At 41.1% G+C, this 22,287-nt stretch overlaps 1 protein-coding gene across 1 annotated transcript in view; it reads left to right on the top strand.

Moving 5' to 3' along the window:
- The window catches only part of GUCY2F (guanylate cyclase 2F, retinal), a gene marked incomplete at its 5' end in the record, with an annotated part of 37,656 nt that extends 15,580 nt beyond the window's left edge, over positions 1–22,076 (top strand). The window contains 9 exons of the mRNA XM_079312193.1: positions 254–403; positions 2,211–2,359; positions 3,768–3,931; positions 4,255–4,447; positions 4,530–4,704; positions 9,746–9,844; positions 11,086–11,180; positions 12,227–12,312; positions 21,367–22,076. Of these exons, the coding sequence (XP_079168319.1) occupies positions 254–403; positions 2,211–2,359; positions 3,768–3,931; positions 4,255–4,447; positions 4,530–4,704; positions 9,746–9,844; positions 11,086–11,180; positions 12,227–12,312; positions 21,367–21,505 (1,250 nt within the window). The 3' untranslated portion in view covers positions 21,506–22,076. The remainder of the gene's footprint in view (positions 1–253; positions 404–2,210; positions 2,360–3,767; positions 3,932–4,254; positions 4,448–4,529; positions 4,705–9,745; positions 9,845–11,085; positions 11,181–12,226; positions 12,313–21,366) is intronic.
- Positions 22,077–22,287: the final 211 nt, after the last annotated feature.

Raw genomic sequence — 22,287 nt, 5'->3', positions numbered from 1 at the left:
ATGATACAAATTGTTAGTATGGCAATTAAAAAAAATAAACACAGAGTAAAACTTGGAAAATTCTATATTTTTGTCAACACAGAAGTTTAGTATTTCTAACATACCACAAGAAGTAAAGTATTTGATTCAGTAAATAATGTAGCATTTTCCAATCTTTCCTCAAATGACTGAAATAAGATATTCATTTTAGCACTTACTTTGCAATAGTCTGAGTTCAAGTGTAAGGAATGTGATGCTCTGGAATCTTTTTTAGAATTGCTCTGGACAGCTCCTGAGTTACTGAGAGACCCAGACATGTGCAGAAAAGGCACAATCAAAGGGGACATTTACAGCTTTGCAATCATCCTACAAGAAGTGGTTGCTCGGGGTCCACCTTACTGCACATCAGAGCTCTCAGCTGAAGGTAGGCAACTACTGCAGTATATTTTTCAGGCTTTGTGCAGAGCACTTATAAAAGATCTGGCCAAGTCCCCTTATTAATCAGACAATTATGTATCAGTCTCATGGCCTTTCTCAGTGGCAGAAGTCTGTTTTCAACAAACCATTCATAATAAACATCAAAATGTGTGGTTCTCATCATAGCCTTGGTATGTGTCTCATCCCTGCTTTCACTGGAATTGAGGTTCTGGGGGCTCCCCAGGATGCTTCAGGCCTCTGCAGCACCTCCAATTCCCTGCCAAACTTGGACATTTCCTCACAGTATGGGGTGAGGTCTGAGGGCAGAATTTCCCATAGCCTTTGCTTCCTACTCATCAGCCTTTTTTGTGCATCATGGAGGCTGAAGTTTTTGAGCTGGACCCCTTGCCAGCATCCTGTTTTGTCCATCTGTCCATCTATTTGTTCTTAATCCTTTCCCTTTTATAGAGATTCTCTTCAACAGAGGTTGAAGTGATGCATCATTTTGCTTATGTATATCAGAAACAGCAAACAGGTGAATTCTTTAGGAGTTGCTCATGGTGCAACCACGTTGTGCATCCATGGGAAGAACAAACTCACTGCAGTCAGGGTCAGGTCACAAGCACTTAAACAGAGAGGGAGTGGCTACAATCTAAAATTAGCCAATTTCAGTGACAGCCCATTCTCAATGTATTTTAAGCTGGACAATCATCAGGTAGGGTATGAAAATTCAGTGTCTGCCAGTTTTGCTGGAAAACTGGGGCTCTGTGCCTGGAGCTGCTGTCACAACACAATGATAATGATGTTAATGATGTATCTTACTCTGTAAATCAGAGCTGGACCTATGATGTAGACTATGATGCAGACTATGATGCAATTAGCAGGTTTCCCCACTTCATCCCCCTGCAGAACCTCCAGCAAATGTTGAACACAGCTCAGTCCTGTTTTCTAAGCTGATAAAATGATGAATTTGTTCTGAATCCTAAGGAGCTTTCACTTGTGGTGCGAACTTAAAAACAATCTGGGGAAGGCATTTCCCCTCGGCTGCCCCTGGAAATATTGGGTCCAGATGTTTTGATTAGTTCATTTGGCAGAGTGTGGGGGATGAGCCAAAGATCTTTAAAGTAAGCTGTCAGTGCTGAAAAGCTTTAGGCACTCACAGCAACAGCAGGACTCCTGCCAGAAAAAGAGGTTTTCACTCCATTTGACTGCTCTGCACTGAGCAAAATAAGATTTCAAATACAATAACTTTGGTGGGTGTTAAAGGACTGACTTCTCAGGGTTTGAAAACCCAAGCCCAGTTCCTTATGAGCCTCATTTCTAGGAAGGGAACTCTAGGCAGGGAGTCATTGTTTTGAACTCAAGCTCTCCCCCTTAACATACTTTCCGCTGTCTCCACTCCCAGCAGCCTCCTACGTCCTGCTTCCAGTTTCTGATGAAGCATCAGAGGCTGGTATCCTTCCTGTCTGGGCTCAGCCATAAACCTCTGCTGTCTTAGAAGACTGCAGGTCCTAGTGGAGAGAGTCAGAGGCAATCTCATTAAATACAAGCCTGCAGGCTCACACATCCATCTGTCACACATCCTTCCCCCATCCAGACACTTTATTACTCATAATCTGGTTCTCCAGGGACAAGAAGGCAGATGAATCTTCTTTAAATCCTTCAAGAGACTCCTGACAAACAAAAGCAGAAACCTCCAGCTTCATTTGGCACAGACACTGGGTGCTGATGGACACATGAAAGGGTCCATATCCTTTGGCCCTTTCAAGGCCCTCCATCTTACAATGTGCTTCCCATTCCTCTTTTTGCCACAGAAATTATAAAGAAAGTGAAGAAGCCCCCACCCCTGTGCCGCCCAAACGTAGCTCCTGAAGTAGCCCCCCTGACATGCATGCAGATAATGAAGCAATGCTGGGCTGAAGCCCCTGAACGACGTCCATCCTTTGAGGAGGTGTTTCATAAGGTCAGTAAATAAAGAAGCTGGTGTAATCCCTTTGCTCCTTCTTGGCAGGGAAGTGTTTTATGGTTGGATTTTGTTTTGTTTTGTTTTGTTTTAACTCAGTTATTAAAGAATAAAGAAGCTTCAGAGCCCTAGACTTGTCTTGACTTAAGGGGAATGAAGCAGCCTGGACAGGGGCTTGATGTCTTCACATTTGCAGTGTACCTGCAGAAATAGTCTCATGGAGATGAAAGATTTGTAAATTACACACCTTCAGATCAATTTTTTTATGTTCTAAAGTGTTTAAATGGTGACTATAAGGAAAATTCGCCAAAGACTGTTAAAAACAAATATACAACATTTGGCACAGGAGGTCTCTCAATTCCAGACTGGTGAAAGAGTAGAGAATATCCCAGGGAAATAAGTCTGTACCTGAGGCCTGTTTAAACAGCTTTCCCAGAGAGAAACTGTTACTTTTTCATGAGACTCTTACTGGCCAGTCTCATGGACAGGTACTGGCAAAATAAGTCCCCTTTCTGATCAAGCAATGTAGTTCCTCTGTTCTTATAAGGTCATAGAATCACAGACCCATTAAGGTTGGAAAAGACTTTTCAGATCATCAGTCATCACCTGCCTACCACCACCATGTGCACTGTTAAACCATGTTTTCAAGTGCCACATCCACATAATTCTTGAGCCCTTCCTGAGATGGTGACACCACCATTAAACCGAGTGGTCTGTTCCCAACAGGCTTTACAAACCCTTTCTGTGAAAAAAAATCTCAGTATCCAATCTAAACCTTCCCTGACACAACTTCAGGGCATTTCCTCAAACCAGGTAAACAAATATCCATAATTTTTACCTTTTGGTTCTATGAAGCTGTGAATAATTTTGAATCCACTGACTCTGCTGTTGAATCTAAGGTAGCCTCTAAAGCCACAAATTATCTGAAAGTTCCAGCATCTGAACTTCAGGTCAGGGGGAGAATGCACAAGCAACTCCATGAAAGAGCTGGGAATGGAGGTGGCAGTACACATGCATGCCAGTGTGCAAAGATGGATTTAAGTCCAGTAACATGAAAAAAGATTGCTAGTAGCCTGAACTTTGTGCCTCTGAATGCAAAGTTTTGCAAGCTAACCAAAAGATTGTTTATGGGATAAATGGGGTTGCAATCCTGCAGTCTGACAAGACTTCTTAACAATGTAAATGTTGACAACTACTCTAAGGTTATGTTTCATCTAACTCTCACTGACTGATGCAAATTCACCTTCTAATTCACCTCTTCCTTTATCTTTTAACTCTTGCTATTGAAAAAGCCAGTCTTCAGCACTGACACTTCAGAAGAAATATTTGCCTTTTGTTCCTTTCCAAACTCAGGGTGCTGCAGTGGTGTAAAGAAACAGACAAATAACTCTCCAGTTTGATTTTCCAGTTCAAAACCATCAACAAAGGGAAAAAGACCAATATCATTGACTCAATGCTCAGGATGCTTGAGCAGTACTCAAGCAACTTGGAAGATTTAATCAGCAAGCGGACTGAAGAGCTAGAGGTTGAAAAACAGAAGACAGAAAAACTACTGTCACAAATGCTTCCACCGTAAGTAATGGTACTTTAGGTGGTAAAAAAAAAAAAAAAAAAAAAACAAACCAGAAAACCAAACCAAAAACACCCCAAAACAAACCCATAGCTAGTCTGGACAACACTCTTCCCCAGAAGTGAGCAACATTGTAGACCTAGCCAATCAATTTTGACAAGAACCTTCAAATCAAAGTAAGAAACTGTAATCAATGCTGGTTACAGTCGTCTAGAACTTTCTATTTAGTGGAAGATCAGAACACAGAAAAACAAGAGTCTGAGCTCTTGGGCATGCACTAGAAAAGGATTTGTTCTCTGCCACCTTTTTTGTGTTGCTATTTCAGTTCAGTGGCAGAAGCCCTCAAGACTGGTGGCACTGTGGAGCCAGAGTATTTTGACCAGGTGACCATCTACTTCAATGACATTGTGGGCTTCACGTCCATTTCGGCCCTCAGTGAGCCCATTGAGGTCGTTGACCTCCTGAATGACCTTTACTCTCTCTTCGATGCTGTTCTTGGAAACCACGATGTTTACAAGGTGAGAAGTAATTTTATTCTGTGTTTCCTTTCACCTTTTTCAATTTCTATATCCTTTTCCTCACTGTAACGGTATTTGCTAGGTGGAGACAATTGGTGATGCCTACATGGTTGCTTCAGGGCTCCCAAAACGGAATGGAAACAAGCACGCAGCTGAGATAGCCAACATGTCCTTGGACATCCTTAGCTCTGTGGGAACATTCAAAATGAGGCACATGCCAGACATTCCCCTCAGGATACGCATCGGGCTGCACACAGGTAGGCAGCAGCACCCACCTGCACCTGACATCAGAGAACCCCTTCTCAAATGCATTTCCAGCTCTGAATGCTTTCTTCATGCCTGCCCTCCAAAAAACATCCTTACAAGACACTTTAAATCCATGTCAACAAGGGAGTTAAAATGGAAAAACAAAACCCAGAGAGGATTTGTGGAGGAAAGTGGTTTAGTGCCATTTTAAGGAGAGATTTTGTGTTCTGTCCCAGCCAGGAGCTACATCTGGCATGTTAGTCACAAGGGTTTCATTGTATGGATAGCTCTTTGATGTGCCATAGAACCCTCAGAGGTGGGATATTGAGACACCCAGTGTTGTCTTCGCAACTCTGTTCTTAAATGAAAAAGCACAGAAACACTGTCTTGTAAAGTGGAAGAATAATAAGGTTGGAGATATTTATTATGGGTAGGATATACCTGAAGAAAAATGTGATACAGCTCTTAAGGAACAGTTACGCTATGTTATAAAGAAGACATTATCTCTGATGTAGAAGTCATAATTTATTCAGTCAACAGAAAACCTGCTCGTTTAAAATGAAAGGAGGAAGTTCCTTTCATATATATATGTACAAAATGTAATTAAACTCCAAAGTAAAACAAACAAAAAAACCAAAACAGTAGAACTACAGTTATATAGACGAGAGTATTTTAAATGTAGAAAAGTACATCTGCTATTATCATGAATCAGTATTTGTATAAGATAAGTGAACCTTGGTAATTTTATACATTTTTTATAGACAACCACTAATAGATTTTCCCTAGCTGTTTGTCACCAAATTTCCTGCCTCTTCCTCTAAAGTACCAGGTGTTGACCATTGTGGGAAGCCAAACAACGACTAAGAATGCCCAGGAGTGTGACCCAATATTATATGGGGTTATATCCTTCAGCTTATGTGATAATATCCACACTTTTGCAGCTTTAGCATGCAAGTGTTTTGCAGATGTCAATATCTTGGCCCCTGATGTACATATTGGGAGACAGAAGCAGAGTAAAGGCAATATCTCAGTCAGAATATCCCAAGAACAGAGCTGTGATGTTAGCAGAGTTAAAATCAATATTATGAATCCTAGATCTAGTTATCTCTAAAATGCATCTCCCTACTGTTTTCTTTGAAGTGTGTGATTCTGAGCTGAACCTTCACAGAAGTGTAAAGCATTAAGGAATGATTTCAAGAGCACTGTGTGTTTTATACTCAGTCAGAAATCAGATGAGATTATGGCTACAGATTGTCTTGCCCAGAGCAGGAGTCTCTGGAGCACCACCAGCATATTTTCAACGTGGAAAGAGAGGAATTTGCTGTGCAACATCTGCTGCTGCCTGTTGACAGCAGTGTTGCAATGTATCTCCCATGCAGTTGGCCAGAAAATACATCCCTAGGTGATATCTACAGCGGGTAGTAACCTTTTTTCATTTGTTTTTATGAACTCTGGATATCTGGAAAGCAGAATTTCTATGAACTGTTGTGTTGGGTGTGAGAGGAAGAGGGGGGAGAACTCTGCAGATCTTATTTTGTACAGGTCTGGCAGTGTCATGCTGTCATGGGAGCAGCCACACACACATGTTCCAAAGCAAACCAGCTCTCTGAGCCACAGAGCTGACAGCAGAGTTTGATTAACCCTAGACCCCATTTCTCCTGAGAAAAGATGCATGAAGAGAGAATGATCAGCATCATGAAAGCCTTGGGGAAGCTCTTGGGGGAGAGGAGAACTTGGCTGACACTTTCACTGTACTGGAAAGGATGGAAAAAGGGTGTGACCCTTTTTCATGTACTTCAGCTGCTCTCTGGAAACTGGTGCCAAAAGGAACTCATGATGCCCTCTCAGAAAAAGCAGTAAATGCATTTTGGGCATAGGCTGCCTGTGTCTTTTCATCCCCAAGGGAAAGCTGCACCTCTGGGAACTCCTGATGGTCCATGCCCATGGTCCGCTTGTGGCAATGCATAGGTAAGACAAAGAGGACAAGATGACTAGTGTTTGTTCTGCCTTTTCTCCCCTCTTTTAAACATATCCTGGAATCTTGGCTGTCCCCTCTTGACTTCACTGCAGGTCCAGGATAACTCAGCTGATTCAGCTGTTTCCCCACCATCCCTGCCTGGACTGGAGCAGCACAGCCAGTGAGAGCAGTGGTGAAAAGATTACCTTTTCCACGGAGGCTGAAGATGGTCTGTGTAGCAGTCAGGCTCTCTGGCAGCCAGCCCTGCCCTTTGATCTTGACTCTTAAACTCTGCAGAACTGCTGATGGTCCTTGCACAGTCTTAGCCAGAGCCTCTCATTAGCCGACCCTTGCCAGCCCTCGCAAAGAAACACTTCAAAGCAAACCTATGAATCTGTGTAATTAAACAACTAGGCCATAATGTCCTCATCACAGGGTGTCTGCTTTCCTCTGAAACTTGTAATTGTGGGAGATTTACCATTGGAAGTTTTCCTTATCCTTCTGCTGAAGCTGTTTGGAAAAGGGGAAACACATACAGGAGGTGAAGGCAGTGAGAAAATTAAGTCTTAGATGCTTTCAACACAGAGAATGTGTAATTTTGGGGAAATTTACATTCCCAAATATAAGCATTCAAGTTTTGATCTCAGAACTTTCTGCAATGGGACAGGCTTAAAAGCAGTATTCTAGAAAGAAAACACCTTGCCCTAAAAATCTTGCCTCTCCTACGTTGTGAGCTTTGCAGAAAGTGTTGGGTGATTGCATCAACTGAGTTGGGAACCTGAATTCAGGCACCCACATGGAGATGTTTCCAGGAGTTTTAGGGAGCCTGCACTCATTTTGAGGACAAGCAAATGAACCCTGTAAACCTGTCCATGTGCAGAAGTAGAGGAGCTCATATAGCTCAGTTGACCACATTGGTCTCCACTAACTATTGTAGAAGCTCACCTGCCTTTATTTGTGCTTTTTAAAATGGAATCCCAGAATCATGGCATACTCCGAGTCGCAAGGACCCTCAAGGGTCATGGAGTCCAACTCTCAAGTTCAAGTTGGAAGGACCAATCCCACAACCCTGGTGTAACTGGAACCATGCTCTAACCAATGGAGCTCAAATCCTCTTCATTGAGGGATGCTTTTTCAACAGAACCACCTTTTTGTGTCCTTGCAACACCTGTTACAGAAGGAGCTTTGGTCTTTAGTGAGATTTCAGACTGCTGCTGTCATGTTATCACCACAAAAAGAAGAGAGGCAGTGTTTTGTGAGATAGTGTTTTCTCAGAAAAACCTCTTGCTGAAGCATGAATAAGAAGTGTCCAAAAAGACCTTTTTTTGTGTTTATGTCACATTAGCATGCACACAATAAAGACCAGTTAGGGAACTATAAGGTCCTCGGCTAAGACTATTGACAGTGCCTTCACAGTTGTGCATTGAAGTGCCTGTAGATGAAAACCTGAATTACACTTCCTCTAGTGGAAATAGTTCCTCTCCTGAGAAGCTTGAAACAAATTAGAGAGTAATGATAAGGATGAGAATTAACTTGTAAGAGGTTCTGAGGAACAGTGTTTTGTCTGAGATTCACCGACAGTTGAAAAGAAACCCCCTTAAATCATGTTTTCATGATCTCCAGCAGTCTCTGCCTGCTGAGTTTTATCCAGTTTGATCCATTGTGATCCATGCTGCTCAAGACCTTGTAATATTTTTTGTATGAACCATTCTTCCTCTCTCTTTTAAAAAAATCTTTTATCAAGCAATGCTTCATCAGGTAGGAGTTAATATCTGTCTTGCCTCTGAGTTCGCATCCTCAGGAAGTATTTCAAAATCTGGCAACTTTGAGCAGCAACTTTTCAGAGGTTACAGCAAGAGGAGTTCTTGTGAAGCTCCCCAGAGCTTTCAGCTACAGAGTTTTATTAAGGTCCTTGAGATAGATCTGAACATTCTATGAAGCATCAAATTTTAAAATAAGGCTAAAATCAGAATAAAATTGCACTGTACTAAACTAAGTAACTAATCACTTCTAAATTAGCCCACAATTGCTACCATTTATATTATTACTGTTTAAACCCCAAAATTTTAACCTATAACCTTCTTATATTAGATTTATTTTATCTCTATAGCATGTTTCAGGTACTGCTGATGATGTACAATGCACACAATATGTAAAAGATTACATCTCTTGTAATCTTGCAAGGGAAAAGATTTCCTAGATATCAGTTATACTAAATCTTAACTCAGAAGGATCATGACATTGAAAAGGCAGGCAAAGCCTGAAAAGGCATAGCTCATAAAATGGAGAGATGGAAAATACAGAGTCCTGCCTTTTGTCTGCAGGAAGCCCCCACACCTTGTCACAACACTTTTTATTTTTATTCTTGCACTTATTTTGCAGACCCTGTATTTTCTATTCTAGGCAGTGAAATTTAGCATCTCCTCTTTCAGAGTGCAGTCTAAACATTAACTAAGCCAAATACCCCAGATGAAAATTGTCTGTGCTGTTTGGCTTCCCCACATTTTATCTCCCACTCTGTGCATATTCACATGGATCCTGTCCACAGAGTTCTCCCTGACAACTTGGAAACAATTCTTTGGGAGCTACTTAGGAAGTGAATGGATCTTGTATAAATAATGAGAAAGAGGGAAAAAACAGCTTTTGACTAGAGAGGCCAGCTAACAGTGTCTTCTTTTCCAAGGAGGGGACACATGGTGGTCCAGAGTTCTGCCAGCACCTCTGCACTCCCAAGGCCAATTTTTAATCCTGTTTTAGTGGGTTACAGGGCATCTCACAGGATCTGAACTTTCTCACATGGAAAAAGACCTTTTTAAAATGAGATTATGATAGTCCTCGAGTTTCCATGAACTTTAAACAAATTTCTCCCAGATGACAGAGAACTGAGGGCCTACCACACACGGCCTTCCTCAGACATCAAACACCAGCATGAAAACCAGAGCAACGCTTAACTTTTGACTGCTTGCAGCGAGCACCAAGGCCAAGGAGACCTTTAGAAAACCTTCTGCATTCCCAATGGGTTTGTTGAGTGTCAGAGGAGAAGATGAGGATTGTTTGTCAGCGAATGCAGGTAACGTGGCTGCTGTGTCTTGCAGGGCCGTGCGTGGCCGGCGTGGTGGGGCTGACCATGCCCCGGTACTGCCTCTTTGGGGACACGGTGAACACGGCCTCCAGGATGGAGTCCACGGGCCTGCGTGAGTGTTTGGGACGGCCAGACAAGGGCAAAGTCAAATGGCAGAGCTCAGAGCAGCCTGCAGGAGGGGGCACCAGTTTCACCATTGCAGGCTGTGCTTTAGGACCTTCCAGCTGCAGTCCTCTGACTCCAATCCCACCCACCAAAATCAACATGAATCTTGCCCTACTTACCTCCAATATGGTTTGGATCTTGCTTTCACTCAGTGCTGAGAGCCCTTAATTCAGAGCTGTTCTTACACAGTAAAATAATGCACTTACCTTTCACGACCTGTACAAAGCAAGGGCTGTACAAAGTGGGAACTGCTTCCATCATACCCATGGTCATAGAAAGACAGCAGGAACACTGCAGGTACAAGAACACTGTTACACATTAATAGAAATTCATATAGATAAATAGGAATTGGAGGTTGGTCTTTCAGGATCTTCCTCTACATATACAAACTGATGTTTTTCTTTCTTATTAGTATGGAAAAAAAGTTAATCAGTTCATATCCCATCCTTCAAATGGGAAGGTCAGATGATTGACAAAACTGAAATAAAAGCTAAAAAAAAAAACAAAACCCAAAACTATTTTGGAGAGAAATGTTTTAGAAATATTTCCTGGCTTGTTCACACAAGCAGAACAATAACAAATTTCAGTGAGTTCCAGCAGTGGCTGTAAAACAGTCTGGGGAAGATGGGAATTCAACAAAATTCTCCACCTTTGCCCTCTTTGTTCGTAGACTAAATGGCAGCTCTGGGTGGAGTAAATTACTAAAAATGCAGACATACCTACATGAATAGCCACATTTTATTTATGTTCCCTTGCAAACTCCATCTCACTGCTCTTCATCCCAGCTTTCAAATTATGTTGGATGTCTGGAGCAGGACAGTTGGCTATTTTTCATTTCTTTCTCATTCCCTTGTTATACTGTGGCAATAGATAAACAGCAATCTATCTGACAATGTTACTGTACCACTTACCATCTTTATGAAGAGATGGACTCCTACATTGAGTGTGTTTGGTATCCCTCTCCAGGAAGCTTCCAGAGCAGATTTCCTCTTCCCCTGTGCTCTTTACAGCCCTGCCTGGAAGAATCCATCAGTCAGCATTAAACTCGACATAGAGAAGCACCACACAGCTACACCAGAATTGGAGCACTCCTGCTTTGGAGCCCTTTTCCTTATCAGGATGAAGCAGTGGGGAATTCACAGCATGTGTGCAGTACAATGATCCAGCTGCTTTGCTTTCTGTTCCCAGCTTACAGAATTCATGTCAGCCAAAGTACAGTGGATACACTTCGGAGTCTGAATGAAGGCTATGAAATCATACCCAGGGGAAAAACAGAACTGAGGGTAAGAAGGCCAGGGCTCTGTGAAGCACTTCACAGGGGAGTCAACTTCCTTGAAGAATTTTTATATTAAGATCTTTTTTGGTCTTCATACACCAATATTCAGCTGAATCCTTCCAAAACTGTCCTTTCATTTGTTTCAATACATTAGTGGTTATTGAAGGACTGTGGGGTCAACCAACCAGCTATATGTCCTGGATATAAGGATTTATATAGTAGTCTATTTAGCCCACCCTTGACAGAAGCTGCTACATTTTCAATGTCCAAACAAGATAGTCCTGAATAATTCAAACATCATTTCTACCCTTACATAGTCAATAGACAGAAGTAGGAGCTTTGCTTGCCTTGAATACCTAGAACAAAATGTCTGAATATGGCCTCAGGTCCCTCAAAAATCTTGCATGACAAGTGGAATCATCCAAGTTCATATGCCTGCAAGTAGAGATCTGGGGTAAATATTCCAGGTTTAGTCAATGGAAAGAAGCCTTTGCATAGTTAGTGGGGATAAATTAGCCTTTTAGGAGATTATTAACCTGGAGTGCTTTCAGTGTCTGGTTTATGTGAAGATGAATGTCAGCTTTCCTCCCCTTCTGCAGTCAAGGGTGACTGACTCTCATATAGGTGCCTACAGTTCATCAGATGCATCAGAGCTTAAAAGCTAAATCATCAGTGGTGGGGGAGAAAGTTATTATTCTGATACTCAGTTCAGAATGAGTTGTAAAATCTCTCAATTAATAATGCTAGTTCTGCCAAATAAGATGATTAGCTATCCTGTAGTTTCCAATTTCTGTTCAGCTGTGTAGTTTCAATGACCCAGATCAATGAGGGTAATTTGTAAATGACAGCTGGAACAAGGATAATGAATCTCCTCTTTCAGGAAAATGAAACTCACATAATCCCTGAGCTATTCTGAAGGACAGCCCAAGCCTTCCAGGCATGGTCTGTCTCTGGATATGTATGAAGCCAGAGAAACCTAGAGAGAGAAATTACATATTGAGCAGAGGGCAGTTAGAGAGCTGCTTTTTATTTGGATTTTTTGTCTTATTTTAGGGTAAAGGAGTAGAAGAAACATATTGGCTAGTCGGGAAAAAAGGCTTCCAGAAGCCCTTACCTAAACCTCCTGAAATAAGGCCTGGGTAAGTGTGACTTCATCACTGTCCAAGACATTAATTAAAAGGTCTCTTTTGGAGCTCACAGGCTGAATATCTGTCTGTCCATGTTTCTGTTAGCAAAGTCTGTATCATGTCCTTAGGTGACTTACATGTTCAGGTGTAGTATTGGGACTCAGAAGCAGTGCAGTTCCTTCAGCACCTCTCCTTATTCACAGTTCCAAATAAGTGACATGGAGACTTGCTGCTGCTCCCCTATACTCCCTTGGAGACTGAACACCAGGGAGTTTCCTTGAATTTCCTTCCTGCTCTGTGTGCTTATAGGAGGCACATGGGTAGGGACACTTTCAGGTCTCTGGTGCCATCAGTATGTGGGGGACACTCAAGATTTTTCTCCACTTCCATCAAATTTCTGCTGAAAACATCTACTTCTTTCAATGTATAAACACTTCCTTTTCATTCCCTTTCATTCTAACAGAAGAATAAGAAAGCTTTGTGTCACAAATTTATGGCACTGTTGTGTAATTGAAGATTTAATGATGTTGCCTTCATACAGATGGGGGTTAGCAAAGACTGAGCACTTAAAATTCATTAAGAGATTTTCTAACTTTGCAATGCCTTACTTTGAAAACAGAGTACTGCCTGTTCAGCTGTCACCTGCTGTATGCCCTGAAAGAATGTTGTAGTCAGGGCATAAAACCAGGAGTCAGATTTGTTTGACAAGAACAATGTGGTCACCCACATGAAAAGCAGTCAGCCTTGACTCCTGTTATAGACAATAAAGAGAAATGTTTGCTAAAGGGTCTGATTTGACTGGCCCATGCAAGATGCCTGATTTGTTGAGGTCCTAAAGTAGCTATCTCAGGGATTGATGTCTGACAGCAAACAAGGTCTGTTTTATTGTAGCTCTGACTTCTCCTCATCAATATCATTCTACATATGGCTTCATTCCCTCTTAGCAAATCAAAAAATCTCCCCATTTCCCCACATACTCAGGACCAGAGGATCTTGAGCATCCATGTGTAACCTCTGAAGAGTCCACCCATAACACTGCAGAGACAGAGGTGATCTGCTCCTGTCCCAAGGCCCAGATCTTCATTGTTCTTTTGCAGTATCTCTGTCCCCATAGGTCATGCAGTGGTTGAGTGATTTTGACAGTAATCAGAGGGAAAAAATAAAGTTACAGAAAACTGTATTTGTCCTAGTGAGGAGGCAAAATGAAACTTATACCCCATAGAAATCAAATGTCAAGATACAGAAAGAAGTAATGGATGTTGAAGCAAAGTAAATATTTGGAAAACTGCCTCATGCATAGGCTGTGCTGTTACCAGATAATACATCCTGTGTGTGAGGCAGTTCATTACATCCCATTTTCAAGCCTTATCTTGATGATTTATGTTTTGGCACAAAATCAAGAGGCTGAAAGTTGTTTCTCTCTAGTTGGCCAGTATGGTGGTTTCAAGACACTGCCTCGTATAATTCTATAATTCCTCATTTGTAGGCTTTTGAGCTGAAGAAGGAAATACTGAATAAACTTCTTTTCTAATCATTTTTTTCACTCTGTCCTGAGGCAACTTATTTTCTCTTGGCTATTTCTTTACCATGAGGTCTATGAGCACTTGTTTTTATCTCATGCTTTATATTGTGACTTGAGTAGCCTTGACATCTACAGGTGGGTAGTTGTGGTGGCAAGGCTGAAAGGGGTTTCCTCCTAAGTGAAGGTTAGTACATCGTGCTATGCAAACCTGTGGACCATGAATTTAAGGGTCAGATCATATGAACGGAAGATCTTGAAGTTCCTGTTCAAAGGATAAGTCCTTCTTTCTTGGTCTGGTCAAATCTCAGTTTTACCTAGTTTTCATGGAAGTTTTGGGTTAACTTTGCATGACACAGAACAGCACAAGACAGTTCTATATCCTCTCTAGACCTTCCCTTGCTTCAAGGCAGATTTCTATACATACATCTGGTACTGCCACAGGAAAGTGACAGACTGGACATAGGGAATGTGCAACAAAATTAAGAGACACAATGAAGACAAAACCAAACGTGTCAAGCAGTCAAGCAGACTCCCTGTAGGATAGAAATTCTTTTGAGATTCCAGTCAGATAGGTTTAAAGGAAGGCTGTGAAATTTCTTTGAGGGTACACCAGGTGACTGTCTGGGGGCCTGAATTATCAGACAAGGAAAAAGCACAAAGTTGAGAGTATATGATATTTGAAGCTGGCATCTTGTGATGCTTTGGGACAGGCAGCATCTTTTCAACTCCAGTGGAGCACTCATCTTGTCCAAAAAAAGGAGAAAAGATATGATGTCATACAAAACTAAGAGACACAAGCCTGACCTGGACTAAATCTCAGCTTCATTTTGCAAAACCCTGAAAAAATATCTAACACTAGGAAAAATTCAATGGCTAAGGAAATTCAGAAAGAAAATAACAACCAACCAATCAATCAACCAAAACAAACTAAACCAACCAAAAAAAACCCAACAAAAAACCCCCAAACCAGAGCAAAACCTAGAGCCAGGATGTTTTTCATTTGCCATTTGAAGAAGATGAATGACATGCTTGGTCTTCTGAATTTCCAGCTTTTACCATTCTGGTTTAGAAATTCTTTTCTCTGTTACTGAATACAGTGTTTGGAAGCATCAGAAGTCCTCTATCCCAGCAGGTAGTTCTATTCAGAAACTTTCCTTCTAAATTATTTATGGAAAGTTAACTGGAGGAAATAAATTAACACAATTCATCAAAGATACATATTGTCAATCCTCTCAAAGGCTTTTAAGCATTAACCCAACACCTAGGTAAAGAGCATATGAGAGTTTTTGATTTTTGACAAACTCAGATCCCTTACCTTGTATGAATTCATGCAGTAAGTCTTAAGTCCAGAAGGGTTGATGGATCTTCTAGCCCCCTACCACCCACAGAGCTAGCAACCTGATGTACAGCATCACTGGGAACTGAGGATGCAGCCAGGAATAGGTGAGAGTGTTGGATAGGAATAGGAGAGAGTTTTTGCATGATGATCAGTCTTGGAGGAAGCACTGAGATCCTTGCTTGAAGATAAATAGGTGTGAAACAGTGAAGGATGCTCAAAGAATCCATCTCCCAACCCCAAGTGAGAAACACCTTTTTATGAACCAGGAAACAGACAGTCACTAGGACAAAATGTTTTGTTCTTCTACCCAGTACAAGGTTGTCATTGCTTTGTCTGTGTTGGAGCACCCTGGTAGGATGGATCTGTAGAGAGTCTAGTGTGCTGTTGCTGCTGCTGTGTCTTTCTGAGGAGAAAATTGAAAGCATTTCCTCTTGGGCTCCTATTTGAAGTCTGTCAAATGCTCTTTTAAAGCAAAAATAAAAGAGCTTGTGGACCAAACAGCAGTGAAAAACTCTTGTTGACCTACCATAGCTGGAATTATACAACGGCATAAAAATATTTCCTAAATAAATTTTATATAACATTTAACAAGAGCTGTTCAGGGAAATCAAAGAATCCTCTGTCTCATAGGCTTCATCATGCAATGTCAGGGCAGATGTGTTTTGCTTCACACTCAATCCCTTCTTTTCAAATTATTTCTGACCGCCTAACACAACAACCAAATGAAGACCAAGAAGTATTCTGATCATGGCTGTGGCATAATGACAGTGAGAAAGAAGAATTTTTCTCTGAAATCTGATGGAGGATGAGAAAGGGAATGAAAGTTGGTGACTCATCTCCTTTTCAACAAGACTTTTTGACTTGTGATGTGATTGCATCAGCTTTTATATTTAAACAAGCTTTTCCTGAGCAAGCTGAAGTTTCTGGGAGAATTGACTGGAATATTACAGAATTTGTGCTAATAGCAAGAAAACCTAAATGCAGTGTCCAGAAAGGAAGCAAAGTCTGATCTTCATCAATTTTCTCCAGCTGGTTTTGCAAACAAGGTGATGGGAAAGAGGACCTTGGAAAAATAACAGCTGTCTCCAAAAAGATGGGTTTTGCCCAAGACTGGGATGGATAATGCAGAACCAGACCTCTCCAGTTGCTCAGACTGAGTTGAGCAGATAAGCAAGTTCTGTTTACACTGGATCTTTCCTTTTGTTGTTGAGCAGTGGAGGAAAGTCAAGTCACTGCCAAACAGTTATTTGATACTTGTGTGAGCAGTGTCTGGATGTGGACCTCAGGCAGTCTGATACCCTGCTTAATCACCAGATACTCTGGTCAGGCCTTTCCCTTCTGTGGGTCACCTGCTGCACTGTGGTGCAGGCACAGGCAGCAACCTCCTCCACTCTCCTGTAGGTGAAATCCTGCTGGGTGAACTCAAAAATCAAACCCCTGACTCTCACCCATGTGTGGCTGAATTTTGTTACTGCTTCCATAAAGGGTCTGGGCACAAAGATTCCTTTCCTCCCTCCAACAGGCAGGATTTAGTCTTATTAGAATTTATTTACCTCCATCTGATCTGGTCATCTTGTGTGTCTTTTAAGAGTCAGTGCAGAGAAACAGACATTTCTTGGTGTTGATCTTCTGCTTTGGGATAAACTCCTGCTGTGGTCCAGCAGCAGAATAGAACCCAAGATATTTGGCTTAGATGGAGACATCTCTATTGCAGATTAAAAAATATCAGGGAGCTAAATCTCACCTGAGTTGTAGATTCCCAGAAGTCATTCTTCATTAAACTCATCAGGATTATATCCTGGCTTCCCTCTCTTTGAGACCCAGCCTTAAAGGCACCATCACTCATGATGAAGTTTATAAACAGGGATCAATGTTTCTAAAAAGAAGAAACATGTCCCCAGAATTTAGATAAAGCATGGGAGGACAACTTGTCTAGGCATGTCCATTTGTAGAGTAGAACTGGCCAAAGACCTGAAACTTGGTTCTAATCTAATTGGGAAAGGCTGTTAAATTTGTGTTCAGCACTCAGAGACAACTGGCTTTTTCTAGGGACTGTTAAATAGGATTTCCACCAGGAAGTGTGCCCACAGATTAGTGAGCTGAGAGCTTCTGAAAGCAACATCCCTGGAAGACCAAAAGGCACTGAATCAGGAACTGAACTAACCAAATGCAAGGTTTTCACTGCTGTTTTGTTCTATTCCTCCCTTTAATAATGTGGGAAAGGATCAGTGGAATAATGGAATCTTTCTCCCAGGATTAATCTTATTTAATAGATTCTGGAAACAGCCTTGATAAGGATATAGTTTGTACTCTTCAATCAACAAAGACATTAATCTTGTCCTGGCAGAAGTGTCTAAGAGTGCCAAGAGCTCTCTGGACACTTAAAATTTAATTACCTGACCTCATCCTTAGCAGTAAGTTGAGTGGCACAAGAGAAGAATTAATAAAGCCAGAACCAGGACCCATATTTGTTTTCCTTTCTCTCACCAGAAGACACTTACCTTTCCCTCAGTCTCCATTACAGTCTGTTGTTTATTGCAGATGAAACTGAACTGGTTCTTTCTCTAATGGCCTACCTGTTCACTGCAGGTATAGTGCTCATGGGTTACTCCCGGAAGAAATTGCAGAGTTCAAAAGGAGGAAAGCTGAAAAACTCCTTGGCAAAAGGGCCTAGATCTGAGGTAGTAGCTGTAGGACAGTCCCCATGTAGCTCTGCTGTTTGGTGTCTGCTTGTGTGTTATTTGTCTGTACTTTACTGGTTTTTGTGTCTTTATTTTCCCTTTTCCTTCTATTTTTCTCCTTTTTAAATTATTTTTTTGTTTCCTTTTTTTTTTAGTATGTGTAATTATTCTAACATGTCTCATTCAAGAGGTGCTTGGAACAGCAGCAAAGCTGTAGCCTTGTTGGGTGATTTCCTAATGAATTTGTAACCTAGTATGCTATTAATTCCTGAAGGACATCGAGTACTATTATGTTTATCTGCAGTGTATTTTCAATCCACTCCATGCTGATGTCCATGGTACCAGGAAGAGCCCAGTACATGATAAACACAGAGATAAAACTGGAGTTCAGGCTGGAAAAACACAAATTGCCTTCTGTTGCTTTTGTGCAATGTACATCTCCTGCCAAGTGTAATTCCATACCTCATGACAGAAACAGGATGCAGCTTTGATACCCATCATTATGGTACCGATGGGTACAAGAGATAATGGATTTATGGTTTGGGTGGAATTTGGACATCACATGGAATATGACAGCATGACCTGATAAAGGTATTATCAGAGCAAGGCTGGCATAGAACCATGCACAACCACACTTGCACAGGTGTGTGTCCCCTGAAAATGATGTATGTGCAGGATTTTTTAATAATATCTCTAAAAACAGTGGTAGTGCTTCTGCTCAGCTCCTCTGGACTAATGTGTACTTCATTTCCACTTCCCTAAAAAAGGAGGGGTGGATGAAAGCTCAGAGTGCCTAGACATAGGCTGGTTAGAGAGACACACCATATTAGGCTGATAGATTGCTATGAAAACTAAAGCTCCATGCAATTTTCTCACACGGATAAAACCCAGCAGGTAACTGTGGGCTTTGTACCTTTTTCCCAAATACATATTTTAAAGATTCAGGATATGTTAGCAGGCTGGTTTATCTCTCTTAACTGAAATTTAAATTTTTGTCTGAAGTTCTCCCTATCGAGGACCTAAGGGCAGAAAATACTCATTTTAAAAAAAATAAATTTGAATATGGGACACAATCTCAAGAGACCTGCATAAGCACTGCCATATATGAGCACCCACTGCTAAATACAAACTCCAAGGCACAGAAGATCACCCTGCTGATTTACACCTAAGAGTACCTGCTAATCTTCCAAGGCCAGTGACAAAGAGGATCTCACACTTGGGTTAGCCCTGCTATATACTGATATATAAGTATTTAGCACAGATATCACCCATAGACATAGACTTCCACACTGAAGCAGGCTGATCAGCAGTATATTATGGAGAACAGAAGGTCCTCATTAGTCTAATCGATTGGAAATAGCAGAAAAATCAAAAGACATTCATACCTGGATCTTTTCAATGGCACTAGTTCAATCCTTCTTGTGTGCAGGAAGCTTTCAATGAAGGCAATTAAGTCCTCAACAGGCACTTATTCCCACATGCCTGCTTGGTGGTTAAGTGATGTTTGCAATTAATCTGTCTTAGATGCTTCTGATGAAAGGGACTATGCTGCCAATAACATTGTTTTTCCTTGATGGCAATAAAGGAACATTATAGAAGGATCTCAGATGTAGTGATCTATAGTCCATTTATCCAATTTATGGTCCTGTTAGTCTGTGACCCTAAAATGCTAACAGTCCCACAGGGTTCTAGCTGCAGTACAAAGAGGGATCCCCTTCTTGGAGCAATTATGTATTTTGGAGTATTCATTTGGCCTGGAGTCTTGAGGAAGGTCAAGACTCTGCTTCTCCTGCTCAGGAATCAATCCTTTAAGCTTGAAAGAGTGGCTGTGGACTCTGCTGTCCTTGATGTATTCTTGATTTGAAAGAGAAATGATGGTTCTGGCTGGATCTTGATAAAAACACTCAGCAAAGTACAAGGAGCACTAGAGTGCACCTCCAGTTGCCTGAAGATAAATGTCTGGCTATATCATTAGTGACCCTTTCCTTATGTCCTGTGGTCTGTGACCTTAACATGAGCCTTCTAACCCCCTCATGCAAGTGGGATTCAGCCCAGAGCACCATGGCTGTCACAGACACTTGTTTAAGGCTGGTAGATGAAATAACAGCTGAAGACTATGTAGGATAAACCATGGCATCAAATGCTGCTGGACAATATCCTCATCTTACAATCCTTCTGAAAAGGAGAAAGGGATTTCTCTCTTTCACTTCAAACAACACAGAACTGTGTCACAGTGAGGTCAGTGACTCCCTGGGATCCATGGATAGGCCTCAGTTTGTAGATGAGACTTAGACCCCATGCAAGTCAGTCAGAATTCATTGTGGAGTTCTCAGGAGTGAGATTTCACCCCAGAGTGATTGGCAGTGGCTGTATTTATGGAGGGACCCTTTGTATGTGAATATTACTGCAATCTGTACTGCTCTCTGCTCAGTTTTAGATGTGTAAGCATACAGGTGAGGTGTCCTGCACAGACAAAAGCACCAGCCTGGGACTATCCCAAAGTACTGAGGTTCAAAAATGTCTCAAGTTTTCGGGTTTTTTTGTTTGTTTGTTTGGTTGGTTGGTTGGTTTGGCTTTTGGGGTTTTTTTTGGGTTTTTTTTTTTGTTTTGTTTCTCAGGGATATGACTCTCCTTGCATTCTGACCCCTCATCCTACGAACTCAGTGACAGGAAATCCCTTGACATTCTTTTTTGTTTAGGAAATAGAGTAAATACCCAAATAATTACAGCTTGCTGACCAAACCACTCGCTAGCAAGGTGCAGCTGACCAGCAGATAAGATCATATACTCCTAGCATAGCTTGGGTTGGAAGGGACCTTTCAAGGTCATTTAGTCTAATCCCCCTTGCAGTGAGCATCCTCATCAGAAAAAAATTTCTTCCTTATATTTAGTCTAAATATGACCTGTTTTAGTTTGAAACCATTACCCTTTGTATTATTTCTACAGGATACCTGTTTCATGTAGTCAGCTTTTAACATGTATTTCTATTCTAAAGTAGTTGCACATTCATTGCACACAATGATGGTGTGCAAAGTTTAAACCATACATTTATGTATATATATAACTCTTTGTTAACTACTTCTTTCTAATCTCTATAACAGCAATGGTGTTATTAGTAGGAATTATCATTTAGCTATTTTGGTTTTAGAGCAGTTGGAATGATATTTTCTTCTATTATACACAGTAAATCTTATTCATAGTAAATGCTTTATCCATGACAGGGTAGTTGTACATTTGAGACCTTCCTAAAGCCCTCAGCCATTTGCTGAGCTTCTGGCCTCTTACAAGTCCTTGATGTTTATTTTGTCTCTGAGAACCCTATCATATTATAATGAATTTGCACTCACCAACAGATGGGGGCCCAGAACCTGGGCTTGATGAACTCGTGAAGTATTACAGCGAAAGATCCACTTCAACTCCACCATTTAACATTTCTGCTTTGGCTGACACAAAATGATGCTAAATTAAAACTCATGTCTTGGTGAGCAGAGCTCCTAACTCCTCTTTTCTTCTCTGTTTTGCAGCCACAACTGGCCAGATGCATTGACTAGGAAATTAAAATCTGTCCTGAGGAACACAAAGAGGACACTAAGAAAAGCAAATTTTAAAGAGCTGGGAAGCATAAAGGAGTCTGGAATAAGTTTTGAAGAGGATGAAATCTGAGAAGAACATGAACACCTTGAAGCCAATCCAACAGAGCTCATGCTCTCCATCAGAAGCCTTTTAGCTCTTGCTGACGGTGAGCCTGAGCAGGCAGATGAATCCTGATCATCATCTCTTGTGAAACTGGGCACCAGCTCAGAGCTGTATGTGCGTGTGTTTTTGGGAGGGATGCACTGAGGAACAGTTTTATATTAAGTAGTTGTTTTCCTGTTGTTATTGTGGGAAGGTCTGGTTTCATGAAAATGAGTGCAATTGAGAAGAAGATGTTTTGGACAACAACAAAGAATATTTTTACTCCCCCACAGAAATGTTGAATCAAAATGTTCTGTTCCTGTATGTCAACTTCAGCTGAAATATTTTCTTTCAAATTGACATTTCAGCTGCAAATGCCAATTTAATGCTATTTTCAAAATGAAATAACAGTTTTGAATTGAAACAGTTTGGTATGAATCAATATTTGTTTCAAATGCCAAAATGAGATTCTGTTCAAAATGTCAAAATATGTCATATTTGCAAATCCAGATCTAAATTGCAAGAACTTTTTTTTTTTTTTGCTTTATACACACATATATACAGGATATATAAAACATGTTATGCCTTTCATCCCAAAGCAGGATGAAAATGGAATGCCAAGATATTGCAAAACTAAGATGCAGTTCCATTATATGAGTAGCACTAATAAAATATGAACATTTTTCCTGCAAAACTGGGGCTGAGGGAATGAAGAGAATGTCATTAAAGCAGTGCAAAGCCTAAAACCCATCACTCTTTTTCCCTTCCAA

The sequence above is a fragment of the Erithacus rubecula genome, assembly GCF_903797595.1.
Source record: "Erithacus rubecula genome assembly, chromosome: 1".
In the NCBI taxonomy this organism is placed as follows: Eukaryota; Metazoa; Chordata; class Aves; order Passeriformes; family Muscicapidae; genus Erithacus; species Erithacus rubecula.
This window is presented reverse-complemented; position numbering and strand designations above follow the sequence as displayed.